This window comes from Odocoileus virginianus, chromosome 2 (genome assembly GCF_023699985.2).
Source record: "Odocoileus virginianus isolate 20LAN1187 ecotype Illinois chromosome 2, Ovbor_1.2, whole genome shotgun sequence".
Taxonomy (NCBI): Eukaryota; Metazoa; Chordata; class Mammalia; order Artiodactyla; family Cervidae; genus Odocoileus; species Odocoileus virginianus.
Genome location: NC_069675.1, coordinates 69,455,717 through 69,470,532, shown reverse-complemented (window position 1 = coordinate 69,470,532; position 14,816 = coordinate 69,455,717). Strand labels below are relative to the sequence as shown.

The 14,816-nt window shown below is 49.5% G+C and overlaps 1 protein-coding gene across 4 annotated transcripts in view; it reads right to left on the bottom strand.

Moving 5' to 3' along the window:
* Positions 1 to 11,344, bottom strand: part of OTOF (otoferlin) — a 90,014-nt gene extending 78,670 nt beyond the window's left edge. For all 4 annotated transcript variants that reach the window (XM_070450596.1, XM_020913842.2, XM_020913840.2 and 1 more), the window contains exon 1: positions 11,097 to 11,344. In XM_070450596.1, coding sequence (XP_070306697.1) covers positions 11,097 to 11,175 — 79 coding nt within the window. In that variant the 5' untranslated portion in view covers positions 11,176 to 11,344. The remainder of the gene's footprint in view (positions 1 to 11,096) is intronic.
* Between the last annotated feature and the right edge of the window lie 3,472 nt (positions 11,345 to 14,816).

Here is a 14,816-nt window from a genome sequence, read left to right as displayed (position 1 = left end):
TCATCATATAATCAAGACACATTGATCAAGAACATTTCCAATTCTCAAGGCACTCCCTCCCTGCACCCCCCTACTCCATCAATCTCTACCCCTCATAGGTAAACCACTGCTCTGATTTCTAACTTTTGATTTTAAACTTTTATAAATGGTATCATACAAAATGTACTTTTGTGTGTCTGACTTCTTGCAGTCAATGTAATACTTTTGTGATTCACCCAAAATGCAGTTTTGTGGTTGCATATATCAGTAATTCATTCAATTTTATTGTTGAGCAATTTCTGTAGTATGAATAGATTATAATTTGTTTATCCATTTTCTTGTTCATACTTTTGGGAATGCTTTCAATGTCATGAAATGTTGTGAGTAAAGATGCTGTGAACATTCTTGTAAAAGTATTTTTGTGCAACTATCATTTCATTTCTCTTGGGGAAATATCTAACAGCAGAATCACTGGGTTATAGCATATGTTTATGTTTAACTTTGGAAGAAATTGCCAAACAGATTTGCAAAGTGATTATACTATTTTATAATTCCATCCACAATGTAAAAAAATATAATTGTTCTATATTCTCACCAACATTTGGTTATTGTCAGACTTTTACATTTTAGTGCATGTGAAGTTGTAATTGATTTTGGTTTTTGAGTTTAATTTTTCCAGTGACTAATGATGATCACATTTTCATGTGTTTATTGGCCATTTCTATATCCATATCATAAGCAAGGCAAGGTTGTCCACTTTTATTCAATAGTGGTACTAGAGTTCTAGCCAGTCATTATTTTTACAATTTTAAACCAACCTTGTATTCCTGGCATAAAGCTCACTTGTCATGATGTGCTATCTCTTTTGTATAGTGCTATTCAACTGACTAATATTTTGTTAAGTATTTTTACATCTTTGTTCATGAGGGATATTAGGCTCTAATTTTCTATTTGTACAAAGTCTTTATCAGATTTTGGTATCAAAAATGAGTTACAAAATGTTCATTCTTCTCTATTTTCTGAGAGTTTGGGTAATAGCATTATTTTTTCTTTAAGTATTTTTTAGAATTTACCAGTGAAGCTATCCAGACCTGAAGTCTTCTTTATGGAAAAGCAGTTTACCCCATCACCATCAACATCATTATTATCTTTGTTATACAAAGTTGATGTCTTTAATAGATACTGGACTTTTTTGTGTCAATGTTGGTCAGTTATTTTTCAAGGGATTTGTCTCTTTCATCTGAGTTGTAGAAATTTATTGAGATAACATTATTTATAATATTCCCTCATTTTCCTTTTAATGTAATTATATACCCTCTTTCCTTTCTGATATTGGTAATTTGTGTTTTCTTGCTTTTATTCTTGTTCAATGTTGCTATACTTTACCTATTTTATTAATTTTTTAAAAAGAACTCTTATTTTTCTATGCTGTTTGTCTTCTATTTCTTTCCTTTTATTATCTGTGGATTTAATCTTTTAGATTGAATTTATTTTTATTTATTGAAACATAATTCACAAACCATAGAGTTCACCCATTGAAAGTGTACAGATCAGTGAGTTTTGTATATTTACAAGGTTGTGCAACCTTCATCACTAATTCTAGAATATTTTCATCACCCCAAAAGAAACCCCATACTCATTAGCAATAACTTTCCATCATCCTCTCTTTCCAGCCCCTGGCAACAACTAATCCATTTTCTGTCTTTATATATTTTTTCTATTCTGACCTTTTCATACAAATGGAATCCTATGATATATGGTCTTTTGAACCTGGCTTACTACACTTAGCATAATGTTTTTATTCTTGGGTTTAATTTGCTTTTCTTTTAGTAGCTTCTTAAGGCAGGAACCTAAATCATTGATTGTATATATCTTTCTTTTCTGTTGTAAGTATTTAAAGCTGTAAATGTTGATGTGTTGTATTTTCATTAATATCCAGTTAGAAATGTCATAATTTTGCTTTTGTTTTCTCTTTGACCACAGGTTATTCAGAAGGGTATTTTAATTTCTGAATATTTGGAACTTTTAAAGATCTCTTATGTGTTTTATTTCTAACGGAATGCCAGTGGGGTCAGAAAATACACTCTAAGATGTTGGTCTTTTGAAATGTATTGTGACTTGTTTAATTACCTAGTATACGGTCTGTCTTGATAAGTACTCTGTGTATACATGAGAAAAATGTGTATTTTTTCAGTTTGGGAGTGAAAGGTTCTAGAAATGCCAGTTAGGTCAAGGTGCTTGATGATGCTGTCAGATCTTCCATGTCTCTAAGGACTTTATTGTTCAGTTGTTTCTGATTCTCTCCTGTAATAACACTTCTTCCCCTATGAGGAACACATTCTATTGAATTTTATAATGACAACTGAGGGTACAGTAGAATGAAGAAATTCTATTGAAAAGAATTTTCCAGGGAAGCAGCTATTCCTTCAGTTCCTTAAATAATGTGTGCTCTTCAAAGATCACCAGCAACTCAGAGAGCCAGGTTTGGGTTCTGTAGAGTCCCTGGGGTTCCCACAGGGGAGGTTGTCCCTTCCTTTGCCCCATTTCTCAGTTAGATGGAGGCCCCATCTACCTCTTACCCTTTGTTTTCTGCAAATCTTACTCAAATATCATTTCTTACCTCCACTTATTTATTTCTCCTTCCCTCACCCTGTTAACACCCAGGGACTCAGTGGAAACTCAGGCTTAGGTCAGGGATCCAGCTGAGAGGCAGGGGCAGGGCAGGGATTGTAAACCCCATCCCTCTGGCTCAGCTCAAACCTGTACTTCCTTGCAGGTGCTGCCTCACACTGATCTTCTGTGTGACTGATGGCTTTGGTTCCCATTTTTTTTCAGACCCCGGCACTAAGGTAGAGAGAGTGTGGTGTTTCCCCTTGAGCCTAGGACAGAACCAGCCGCACACTCAGCAACTGGTGCATCCTGGGTTCTCCCATTCTGTGACAGATGGAGGAGGCTGAGGTCTCAGTGACCCACAAGCTGTGCAGAGTACCTTCCCTGTGTCAGGCACTGGGAAGATAATGAAGCATAATGGACAGGTGACTTTTTACATCCTTAAACGGGGTAAAAAAATATTGTTAAAACTGCAGTCCTGACTTTTTCTTAAGCCTTGGCTTTTTAAAAAGCCATTGAGTGAAAACTGACCTCCAGTTAAGTTGATGAGCCTGTTTGCCTTGAAATATAAAACAAAATAGAAGCGATGACTGTTGAGCCAACCTCTTGGGGGTTGATCAATCCAGGCAGGAAGGAGACAAGAGGCCAAAGGTAGAAATTATCACATGGTATTCTCTGTCTCAGGAGCCCTTTCTGGAACTGTCAGGGGAGGAAACAGACCACTGACTGGTACTGCTTGGCTCGGCGGCTTCAGTATCCCCTGTTGCTAACTGCTTGGCTTCTCCTGATGCACATATAAGCTGTCCTGCTTCCCTGTCTCTTCTCTTTGGGGTCTGTTCTGTGCACTGTGCTGGCCCCAGGGAACCTGGTGAGGTTCCTGCGCTGGAGGAGCTCACCTGGATGGTGATGGCTCCAGGTGTTTTCGCCCCATCATCTTCACATCTGGCAGAATTTGGGGTGTCCACAATGGGCAGGAGAACTCCTGCCCCGCCAATCCTTGGGGCCATGGGGTCCCCAGGGCACAGTTTACTCTCTCTCTCTGTAGAAGGTTGCAGTATGAGGGGCCCCGGAATAATTAGCATAATCCTTATGTTTCACAGCAATTTACAGTTTGTTTATAGAGCCTTTCACGTATATCAACGTTCTCATTGGATCCCACACCAGCCCCGTAAGAACCAAGCATACCTCCCCTTCTCCTAGACCTTACCATCTGGACTCCCCACCACTGGATTCCAAACCCTTTCCTGCATACACAGGGTACCAAGCCCAGTTTCTGGCTTCCCAGGGACATACTCACCAGAATGACTTGCAGCAAGCCCATCCTCTTCGTGTGCCCCAAACCTGCTCTTCCTTGCCTGCCCCATTGGTGGCCTCACTGTCTACCCAGGTACTCAAGTACGGAATCCAGAGGCACACTGGCCCTGCCTTTCTGCTTACTGTCAACCCCAGAGCTGCCCCCTCTCCGAACCAATGCCACCCCTTCTCTCCAAACCCACAGCCCCCTGTTGAGGTTCAGCCCTCTGCCTGTGTCATTGCCCCTCCCTGGGCTTCTGCCCTCCAGAGTGTGCTTCCCCAGATCAGATCTTCCCACCCCATTCTCCTGCCAAGACTCCCACTCACAAGGCAAAGTTCAAACTCCAGGGTGTGACGCTGAAGACCTTCTGTGTTTGAGCCCAGCCTCCCCTCCACCCACTCCCAGCCCAGGCCCTGCCAGCACTCCTTGTTCCCCAAGCCCTTGACACAGTTCCACACCATTATATCTGTACTGACAGTAGCCCCTCTGCCTGCATTGGGGCCTTCTGTGAGTGTTGCCTCTGCCAACATACTATCCTCGCTCAAGGGTGTTTAAATATCAGCCCACGCCCTGCTCAGCAAATCTCCTCCCTGGGCCCGTGTGCTTATCCAGCTTCATCTCATTGACTCACCCTCTTAGGGAGGGTCCGGGAGCTCCTGATCTGAGTGGGCCTCCCTCACCTCATGCAGCCTGGCACCCGTCACTTTCTTTCCAGAACACTCATCACACTCACAGTGACCTGTACAACGGCTGTCTTCCCCTTGAGGGCAAGGACCATGTCTGTCTCATTGACTGCTGTCACTCCATTGCCTGGAATAGCACTTAGCTCATAACTAGCTCTCAATGAATATCATTACCTGGATGAATGAAGGGAGTGAACTGATGACTAAATACTTGACTTAGAGAACACATTGAAATATAGCTTTTGGTGAATTGGGAAGGAGTTTATGACATCAATGAGACAATCAGAAACGATCACTGACTGAATACTTGATAATATTAAGGAATTATTGTTATTTTTAATGAATGATATGTGGGCTTTTTTTGAGCCCTTGATTTTTATATCTACATACTGAATATTTACAGAGGAAATGGTGTGATGTTGAGATTTACTTCCAAATAATTTGGAGGATGGGAGTAGGAACGGGTACAGATGAAACAAGGTTATTCATGAGTTGATAGCTGTTAAGACTGCATGGGGAGAACTTGAGGGTAGTTATACTAATACTATTTTCCCTACTCTTGTATTTATTTGAGATTTTCCATTCTAAAAAGTTAATAATGAAAAAAAAAAAAGATTGGACCCAGGGATGGGGGTGGGTGGAAGGGATATAGCTTTTGTGTTATCAGTAAAGGTGAGTAAGATAACCAAGACTTGGCAATTCAGGGAAATTATTTGCAAGTCTGATCTTGACATTTCCTTCCAGCAGCATTTTTGCTGAGGGCCGGTTATAGTAGAGGCCAATTTTATGGTTGTTTCAACATCATAAAATGATCTCCTCCTCATCAGAGCAGGAGAGGCCTGGGCAACATCCAGCATGCTCTGCTGTTCTCCGAGGTCTGTGCTGGTTTGTTCTGGCTGGGTTGGCATGGCGGGCGGGATGGTGGGGGGGGAGCATTTATCACCAAGGGCTTTCGGCAGAGAAATCCTGCCCCCCACCTGTGAGTGCTGTGAATAGTGGAGGAGGCAGGCATACATCAGGGGACCCGCAGAGGCATGGAGCCATGTCCACAACCAGCTGTCCACGGCAGAGCTGTCCTAAGGGTCCCCACCCTCTGCCACCTTCAACAGGGACACTGCTCACCCCATGTCCTCCCGGAGAGGAGGTGCTGAGTGGGGCCAGTGTGCATAGGCAGGTCCAGGCATCCAGGAGCATCTCAGGGCTGGGACACTGGGATCCTCTCTACCTCCTTCATCGGGGATGGCAGAGAAGTCTCCGGAGAAACCATGTCTCACCAAGAGGGAAAGCTCTGCCTTTTTAATGGGAAAATAAATCTAACGGAACCTGAGGTGGCCCCTGCAGCAGCAGAGGGCAGAGGAATCTTGTCCTTAGTGCTCAGCAAGGGCCTTAACCCCTTCCCAGCACGAAGTCACCCACTCAGCCCCGCGCTCCTTTCTGGGCTCGCTGGCCTCCACCGACTGCCTGCCACCTCTGCTGCAGCCAAACCCAGTGGCTGCCCGGCCATTGGATTTAACTGGGATTTCACTCCTCTGGCCTCTGGGCCTGTCAGTCCCTCACCCAGAATGGCCTCGTCTCCCCTGAGCAAAGATTCTCGCCTTCCTTCCACATCTCCACTTGTGCAAGCAGCTATTTAAGACTCAGCTTAAGTGCTTCCTTAAGCTTGCCTCCTCTGTCTCCTCTGTCTTCTCAAAAAACTTTCCTTGACCTCTGTGTTTACGTGTGTATGGGGGCAAGCTGCCATCTTGCAGTTTATGCCCTGCCCCTAAGCACACCTTGGCCCTCTATGCCTGGCAATGTTTCTCCATTATATCTGCGCATATTTCTTTCCCCTATTGGATTGTGAGATCCTGGTTTTTTAAAGCTCCACCATGTACCTTGCACTCTAGGCAGTGATGCTCAGAATAAGCATATTCCATGAAGCAGGTGGGGTGGGGGCTGTATAGCCCCTCTTGCTTCTGACCTGTGGGCCAGAGCTGGACTCCCCAACACTTGCTAGAGGATGAAGTTAGCCTCCTGCTGGGGCCCTGGAAGATTCTCTTGATAGATTGCAGGGGGCGGGGACATTCACAGTTGAGGATACTAAGCCAGAGGGGCAGTGTCACAGACGAAGAAGGATTCAAACCCACTAACAAGTTCAAAAACATGCCATTTCCTATTCATTCTGATGACCTGGCCCAGTGCCTAGCATAGGGCTCAATCAGGAGAGCTAAGGTCAGATCGCTGTCTTGGAGGTGCTTAAACTGTAGCCCACTAGGCTTCTCTGTCCATGGCATTCTCCAGGCAAGAATACTGGAGGAGGTTGCCATGCCCTCCTCCGGGGATCTTCCCGACCCAGGGATCGAACCCATGTCTCTTATGTCTCCTGCATTGGCATGCAGATTTTTTACCACTAGTGCCACCTGGGAAGCCTTAGGGGCATATAAGCAGGGGCAGCTTCTGAACTATAGAGTGCCCTAGGTGAATGGTGGGAGGAGTGTGCATACAGTACTGCAAGGCCGGCAGGGAGGGCTTCATAGAGGAGTTAACAGCTGAGCTGGGCCTCGAAGGGTGCACAGAATTAGTGGGAGTTCTCAAGGTGGAGGCTTGAGAAGAAACACAATGTCTCGAGGCCTGGAGATAAAGAAAGCCTGGCACCTTTGGGAAATGGCAAGAAGTCAGTGTATTGGGAACCCATGGAGTGGGGTGGGGAGAAGGAGAGGGAGGAAAAGTCAGCTGGGCCAAGGGGGAAGCGTTGATAAAGCAAACTTCTATGCCAATGACCAGGTCAGAAGAATTATGTGGAGATCAGACTCAGCTTCCAGAGATCACCCAGCTCACCCATCAATGCCCCAAGCCCAGCATTCTGGCAAGAAAGCTCAGGGATGGAGAGCAAGGGAGGGCCAGGAGGCTGGCCCCAGACAGTCATGGCCAGGGGCATGGAAGGGGCTGAGAAACAGGGAGAAAGTTGGACTGGAGGATCCTAGAGGCCCTTCCCACCCCGCTTTCTGTGGCTGTGATTGATGCCGGGAATGATTCAGGAGTTGAAAAAGGACAACTTAAGCTCCCACTGCCTCCTTCTGAGTAGCGTCCTGTAGTCAGGATGGCTCCGTCCCAGACCTCCCAGTCCTGATTCAAGCCTCTGGGTTAAATGAGGACCACGGTCTTCATCTTGTTTATGTGAAGCAGAGACCCAAGGCTCAGTGGTCCACAAGCATGAGGGGACTGGGGTCCGCACCCTCTGGTGTCTCCATGTCTGACTCAATGGACCATGACTCCTGAGTTTAGGGACTGCATCTTCTTTACCCCCGGGGGTTCCAGGCCTGGCCACAAATGTCAGCACATTCAGGGAATGAATGAATGAGGACAGGCCCAGGTTAGGAGTGGGCCACGGGGGCAGCGAGAGTCAAAAGCTACAGATGGAGCTGGGTGGTATGTGCCGAGTGAGCCTGAGGATAGAAGGGCCAGCTGACCTGGAGTGGAGGGAAAACACGGGTGGCTGGAGATGAAGATGGTGCCTGCCCAGCTCATATGGGAACAGGGATCTGGGGGGAGGGAGTCTACCCCAAGCCTTGGTTCCTGTGGAACATCTTAGCCGGGGGGACAGGGGTCCCTGCAGAGCAGAGGCTGGGCCAGTTTGCCTGCTCTTGGCACCGGTTGGAACCTCTTAGGTGATCTCTCCTCTCTATCTCCCCCATGGTACCTTCTTTCCCCCCTCCTGGCTGACAGAAGAAGGAAGCTGGGCTGGAGAGAAGATGACTCAGAGGCCAGCAGCCACCCCAAGTAGAAGTGGAACAGCCGCCTCACAAACACAGAGGTCACTTAAATACTTTCCCATACCTAATTTTTTCACTGAAGCAACCTGATGCTGATGGTGATGGTGGTGGTGGTAATGGCGGTTTGGTCGCTAAGTCGTATCAGACTCTTGTGACCCCATGAACTGCAGCCTGCCAGGCTCCTCTGTCCATGGGGATTTTCCAGGCAAGAATACTGGAGTGGGTTGCCATTTCCTTCTCCAGCAACCTGATGAGATGAGTTTCATTATCACGCCCATTTTACTGATGAGGAAACTGAGGTTCAGAGATGAACTGACTTCAGAGGTGAAGTCCAGAGCAGGACCCAGGTGGGACCCAGGGCTTTTGACCCCAAAGCTAGAGATTTCTCTACCAGGGTCCCACAGGGATCTTTCCTCGGTGCCCTAGAGGGCACAGCACAGAAAGTCAAGCTGTATTTCAACCAATTTGTGTACCAGGGCCACACAAAACTCACCTGGTGCTCTCTTATTACCACTTGGCCTTGAGCTTTACTCAAGGGATCTGGGGAGTTCGGGGCCAGCATCTCCCTTTGACTGTTCACTGGCTTCTCATTTCTCCCTGCAGGGGACTTGCCTGGACACCAGTGGTTGTGTGCAGGGGATGTTGTGGAACATTCTAGAGTGAGTCAGTTTCCTCTGAATTATAGTTAGTGTCGGTCTTTGGGGGCATTTATAGTCAACTGCTCGCAGCAGCAGGTGAATGACTGGGGCATCTCTGTTTGTTGCAGTGGATTTATTCTGGAAACCTGCTGTCTGCCTGTTCTTGATGCCCAAACGCCCCTCCTCGGGATCTCTACCTACTGCAGCCCGCTGAGAGGCAGAGCTCAGAAGGAGACCCTCCACTCAGTCCAGAGGGTATGGGTTGCAAATAGGCTAGTTCCTGAGCCTAGGACTGGCGCCACCACTCAAAGAAAAAGGTGAACATCAGAAAGACAAGGTGCTCACCCCCAGCTCACCAGAAGGGATAAAGAGGACTTGAGGGCAGAGAGCTAGGGCTGGGGGTGAGGACTTGTGGATTGGGCCCACCATGCCTCGGTGCCTCCACCAAGGATACATGGATCTCTCTACGCCTTTGTTTCTCTGCCTGGAAATGGGACTGGTATGTGCAGCCTGGACTATCCTGCCATAGCAGCAACATCGCAACCTGTAGCTAAAGACCCAAATACTGTGCTCTGTCCAATACAGGGACCCTTGAGAGGACAGACTGGCTTTTTCTAAAGGCAGCACCAGCCGGCAGGTGGCACGTGGAGCTCTAGGGCGCTGCAGAGAAAGCAGTCTGGGTGGGTGTGGGAAGCAACAGGCAGCCAGGCCCCCGTTCCTCTCCCTCCTGTCGGGGTTCCTCTCCCTCCTGGTGGCAGGGACGCCGCAGCCCCCTCTACCTGGGCCCGTCCCTACGACAGCAGCCTCAGGACAACCCAGGGCCTGGTGCCCAGAGCTGGCCCAACCAAGGGGGTGATATGGATGCCCCAGGGGCTGCTGGAGACTTCCTGGGAAGGCTGCCCCATGGGCTCCCCTCTCCCTCCTGACACAGGTGCAGGCGTGTGTCCAGCCTGGGCCCCGATGCTCATTCTGCTCTTTAGTCTGGTGGCTTTGTTCAGCTCCTCCCCTGCTCACCTACCCTGCCCCCACCCTCAGGCCCCTCTTGAGGGGAGGAAGGGCCATGTCTAGTGAGGAGCACCTGGCTTTCGGTCAAAGGCTGCCAGAGATGTGCCTGGCCCAGGGGGCTGGATTGTGGCCAGGCAGAGACAGAGGTGGGTGGGTAAAAAGCAGAGGTAAGCCTGGTCTTCAGGGACTGCCCACTGTCCCTGGAGTGAAGGCCACCTTGCCTCCTCTGCTCTGCTCACGCCTACTCTGGGATTCAGGCTCATGGAGCCTCGGGCTGTTCCCATGTTCCAGCTCCTCTCCTGACCTTGGGCATCCTGTTGCTTCTGTCTGCTCTGTCCTTATCTCTTTACCTTACTCCTTCCTGCTGTTCCCTTGGGTTTCAGCTGTGATGTCACCTCCTCCTGGAAGCCTTCCCTGACTACCCTACCCCCAGCCTGCATCAGGGTGCTGCTTCTGTAGCTTGCATGCTACTTGTGTCCCCATCCTCATCGTATTATGCACCTGTCCTATTGTCTATCCCTTGGTCCTCCTGTCTCACTGGATGTGGGCTCGTCGAGGGCCAGGCCTGGGTCATGCCCAGCCCCCAGCTGTGGCACAGAGGTCATAGTAAATTCTGACTGGATGCTAGGGGGCTAGGAAGAGAACTGACAGTGAGAGAGGCCGTGGGGCTCAAAGGATCCCTGACCACAGACAGACCTAAAAGAAGCCAACAGTATCTCCATCATGCTGGTTTCTAGGAGCCTGGGTCTTCCAGGCTGGGACCCCACCCCCACTCTAGGCCCAAGGAATCCAGCCTGCAGGAGAGAGAGAGAGAGGAGGAGGGGGCCCAGGGTCCCCTGAGCCTGGGGTGGGGTTCTTGCTTTTGCCTCCCCAGGATCTCCTGTAGGCCAGGGACTCTACAGTGCTCTGGCTGGCACATTGGCCAGTGCAGGGAGAGACACACACGCAGATACAGAAACGGGGGGACCCTGATTTTAGAGAAATCATAATGGCTAGCCTGGCAAGGGGCAGACAGCTGCCCGTGAGAAGCTTCATTGCCCCAAGCCTGCTAGAAGTTTTCCAACCCGTCCTTCCCTCGCTGCTCTATCCCGTCTGCCCAGAGCAGGGGGTCCCCATAAGATGGGGGCTTCCCTACCTCGGAAAGTCACTTTGGCGATCCGGTCGCCCCTGCCCCGCAGCTCGGAGACCGTCTTGAGGTGGACGAGCAGGGCCATGCTGGTGCGGGGAGCCCGGGCACCGCCAGGAGGGAGCAGCCGGGGAAGGAGCGAGCTCTGTGGATGGAGCACTCAGCACACTCACGTCTCCCTCCTCTCCGCCGCCGCCTCCTCTCCCTCCGATGCTGCCCACAGAGACCAAGGCAACCAAGCCCAGCGGCTCCCTCCAGCGACTCACAGAGACTCACAGCCCTGCCAGCCCCCGCCCCTCCAAGTTGTTCCCAGCGCCCAGCGTGTTTGTATCTGTGTGTGTGTGTGTGGTGCGCCTGAGCGCAGCCTAGCAGTGCAGACAGTCTGAATTCATTATTTAGCAGCCGCCTGCTCCCAGATAAAGCTCTGCTCAGCTTCAGGTGTCTTCTCACAGCTCCTGGAGCGGGGCTGCCAGCCCACCCCTCCGCAGGGCCTGCCAGGCCAGCTCTCCTGCCACCAGGAGCAGGCATGAGAGGGGTAGGCTGGTGTGGGATGGCACCCCCTCCCATGGAGGAGAAGGAACTTGATGATCTTTGTGCACCGGAAGCTAGGCTATTGCACAGTTTCAGGGTGATCCTCGCTGTCCCCCCACCAGTCAAGTTGGCCAGCAGGGCTGCTGCTGCCCACCAGGCTCAGGGGGCATGGTTGGGGCAGGCCTGGTTGTTCAGGGGGGTCACACTGTGCTAGGTAGAAATCCCAGCCCAGGGCCTTGCCACTGGAAAACCAGCATCTACCAGGCAATATCCAGGCTGTGCCTGCTGGCCGGACCCTCAGAGAAGTGTTAGTCATTCAGTCATGTCCTATTCTTTGTGACCCCATGGTCTGTAGGCTGCCAGACACCTCTGTCATGGGATTCTCCAGGCAAGAATACTGGAGTGAGTTGCCAATTCCTTCTCCAGGGGATCTTCCTGACCCAGGGGTCGAACCCGGGTTTCCTGCATTACCATCTGAGTCATCAGGGAAGCCCTAAGAGTAAAGAGGAACGCTTTCCTCCTTCTGCTTTCATGGAGGTTATGACCCTAAGAGGCCAGTCCTGACCCCTTGGGATCTGAGAGGGTGGAAGTGGTGTTTCTGGGGAACCCAGGAGCCAGGCTCAGTGTGATTGGAGATGCCTGACTGTGAAGGCCTCAGAGGCTTATGTTTTACTAAGGGCAGTACTTTAGGTCCCAGGCACTAACCCCACGCTGTCCTACCGCCAGGGGTGGCAAGATGTGCTGGGGAAGAACTGTCAGCTCCCAGGGATGGGGGAAGGGGTGTCTGCAGCAGAATTTCCAAGGACCAAAGGAGAACTGCCCCTCCTTTCTTCTAACAGCACACCCAGGAGGGGCTCAGGGGGAAAGAGACCCGGGAGGCTGGAATCCCTGAGCCTGGAGACTTTGCAGGGCCAGCTGCACCCTTGCTCTTGCGTTTGCTCTGCATGGAATGCCCTGCTGCACCCTTAGCATCTTGGCTAGACTCAGCTGAAAGTGTCTCTGCAGCCACACGGCACCTGAGCTGGGTCGGTCCTTGTCTGTGATGCCCCTACCCCCTCTCGTCCACTGCTTCATTGGACTGCTCCACTTACTTCCCCCGACCCCCCAACTGGGAGACCCTGGAGCGATGCCCCTTTGCAGCCCCAGAGGCTTGCACAGTCTAGTGTGGATAGTAGGCTATTCAGTGACCGTTGACAGGATAAAAGAGTGAGCGTGGTGACCTAGCTGAACAGTCAAAAAGTTAAAAACAAAGAAATACTAAATTCTAACAGCATGCTGACAAGAGGTTACTCCCTTAGAATTCTACAGTCCAAGTGACCTGTAGGATGTCTCAAGAACTTCCTTCCTTCTAGGTGTTTCCTTCCTGCTTTATTCTTTTTTTTTTTTTTTATTTCTTTGTGTTCTAATTCCTTCTCTCTCTTCCCTCCTCAAATTCTTCTCCTTTCTCACTTTTATCTAGACATATTGAGTTAAAGAATATTTTAGAATATTGTAGTTATGCAATAAAAGTGAATGTCTAATTAAATAGATGTTGAATGTCTCCATTTTTAAAAAAGTAAATTCACTAGCATGTTCCAGCCCTAAGGCTGACAGGTGATCTTTGTAAGGTTTGTAGGTGCATTTCAGGGGAAAAATGTCCATCCCCTCCCTAGGCCCTCTGGAGGTTCTCAAGAAGGGGCTGAGTTTCATGAGGCCTCCTATAGGAAAACGTCCTTGAACTTGCCCTAAGCAAGGCCTGTAGCCTTGTTGAATTCCAGTTTCCATATCTATAAAGCTGTAGCAATTCCACCTGGTCAGAACAGAGTACCTGTCAGCTGAACCACTGACCCTTCTGATACCTAAGCCAGATCACACTTTTTAATTTCCACTCTCCTAACTATTACCCATTTGGCTGACTCTTACTACCCTGATAGCTCAGTTGATAAAGAATCTGCCTGCAATGCAGGAGACCCCGGTTCGATTCCTGGGTTGGGAAGATCTGCTGGAGAAGGGATAGGCTACCCATTCCAGTATCCCTGGGCTTCCCTTGTGGTTCAGCTGGTAAAGAATCCACCTGCAATGTGGGAAACCTGGGTTCAATCCCTGGGTTGAGAAGATCCCCTGGAGAAGGGAAAGGCTACCCACTCCAGTATTCTGGCCTGGAGAATTCCATGGACTGTATAATCCATGGGGTGGCAAAGAGTTGGACGTGACTGAGTGACTTTCACTTTCTAGTACAACTTTCTAGTAAAGTTGTTCAGTGAACACCTCCTAGTACCAGGTGTGGGGGTTTCCAGACATGCATGTGATACGGTACTGGCCCTCAAGCAAAAGCAACAAATGGAAGAGAACACAGATGCATAGAACCCAGGCCAAAGGGTCCATGGGCGGAATCAGCTCAGAAGCTGTGAATCGAGGGAGGGAGTGGGCACTGGACTTTGTCTGGGGGTGGGGGTCATTAGGACAACCTACCTGGAGTGTGGCACCTTGAACCAATTGCTGTTCTTTTACATTTTTCATGAATGTTGTTCTTATCATAGCCCATGTTCTGCATGGAGAATTTAGAAAATCAACAGATGTGGTTGCATTTTGGAGGATGGGTGGAGACTATTCTACTTCCTTTGCAACCATTTGTTTCAGCTCCTTTTCCTCCCTGGGACTCAGTTTTCCTGCTCTTGCACCTCTTGGAAGCCTGGGGCCCCCAGTTCATTTGGGACCATTGTCATTGGTCCCAAAGGGCCTTCTGAGGATTCTGGAAGCTGGCATTTTCATCAGCGGACATGGACAGAGTCGAACTGTGAAGGTAACACCTCTCATCTGACAGATGAAGTGAGATTGTGCTGGATGAGGCTAAACTGCAGAACCACAGACTCTCTGTTGACTCCAGGCCTGCTGCAGGGGGAGCTGGGGAGCAGATTGGGGGTGAGATGCAAAGAGCCTGGCACCTTCGAGGCTGTCTGTCATCACACTCAGCATCACCACCCCCAGCTAAAGACCTAAGGCCCCCCGCCTTGCCCGACATGTGGCCCAGGGCTGTGTGAGGGTCATTGGAGAAATCCAGATGTGGGGGCACCAAAGTCACAGAGAAACCTCACTCCAGCCTTCTGAAACTTTGCTGTCTAGGGCAAGGCCCAACCCTGGATTCACAGGAGGGCCAGAACTGCAGAGATGGGGCAAATATGAATCACACTCTAGACCTTTTCACGATTGGCTTTGCCC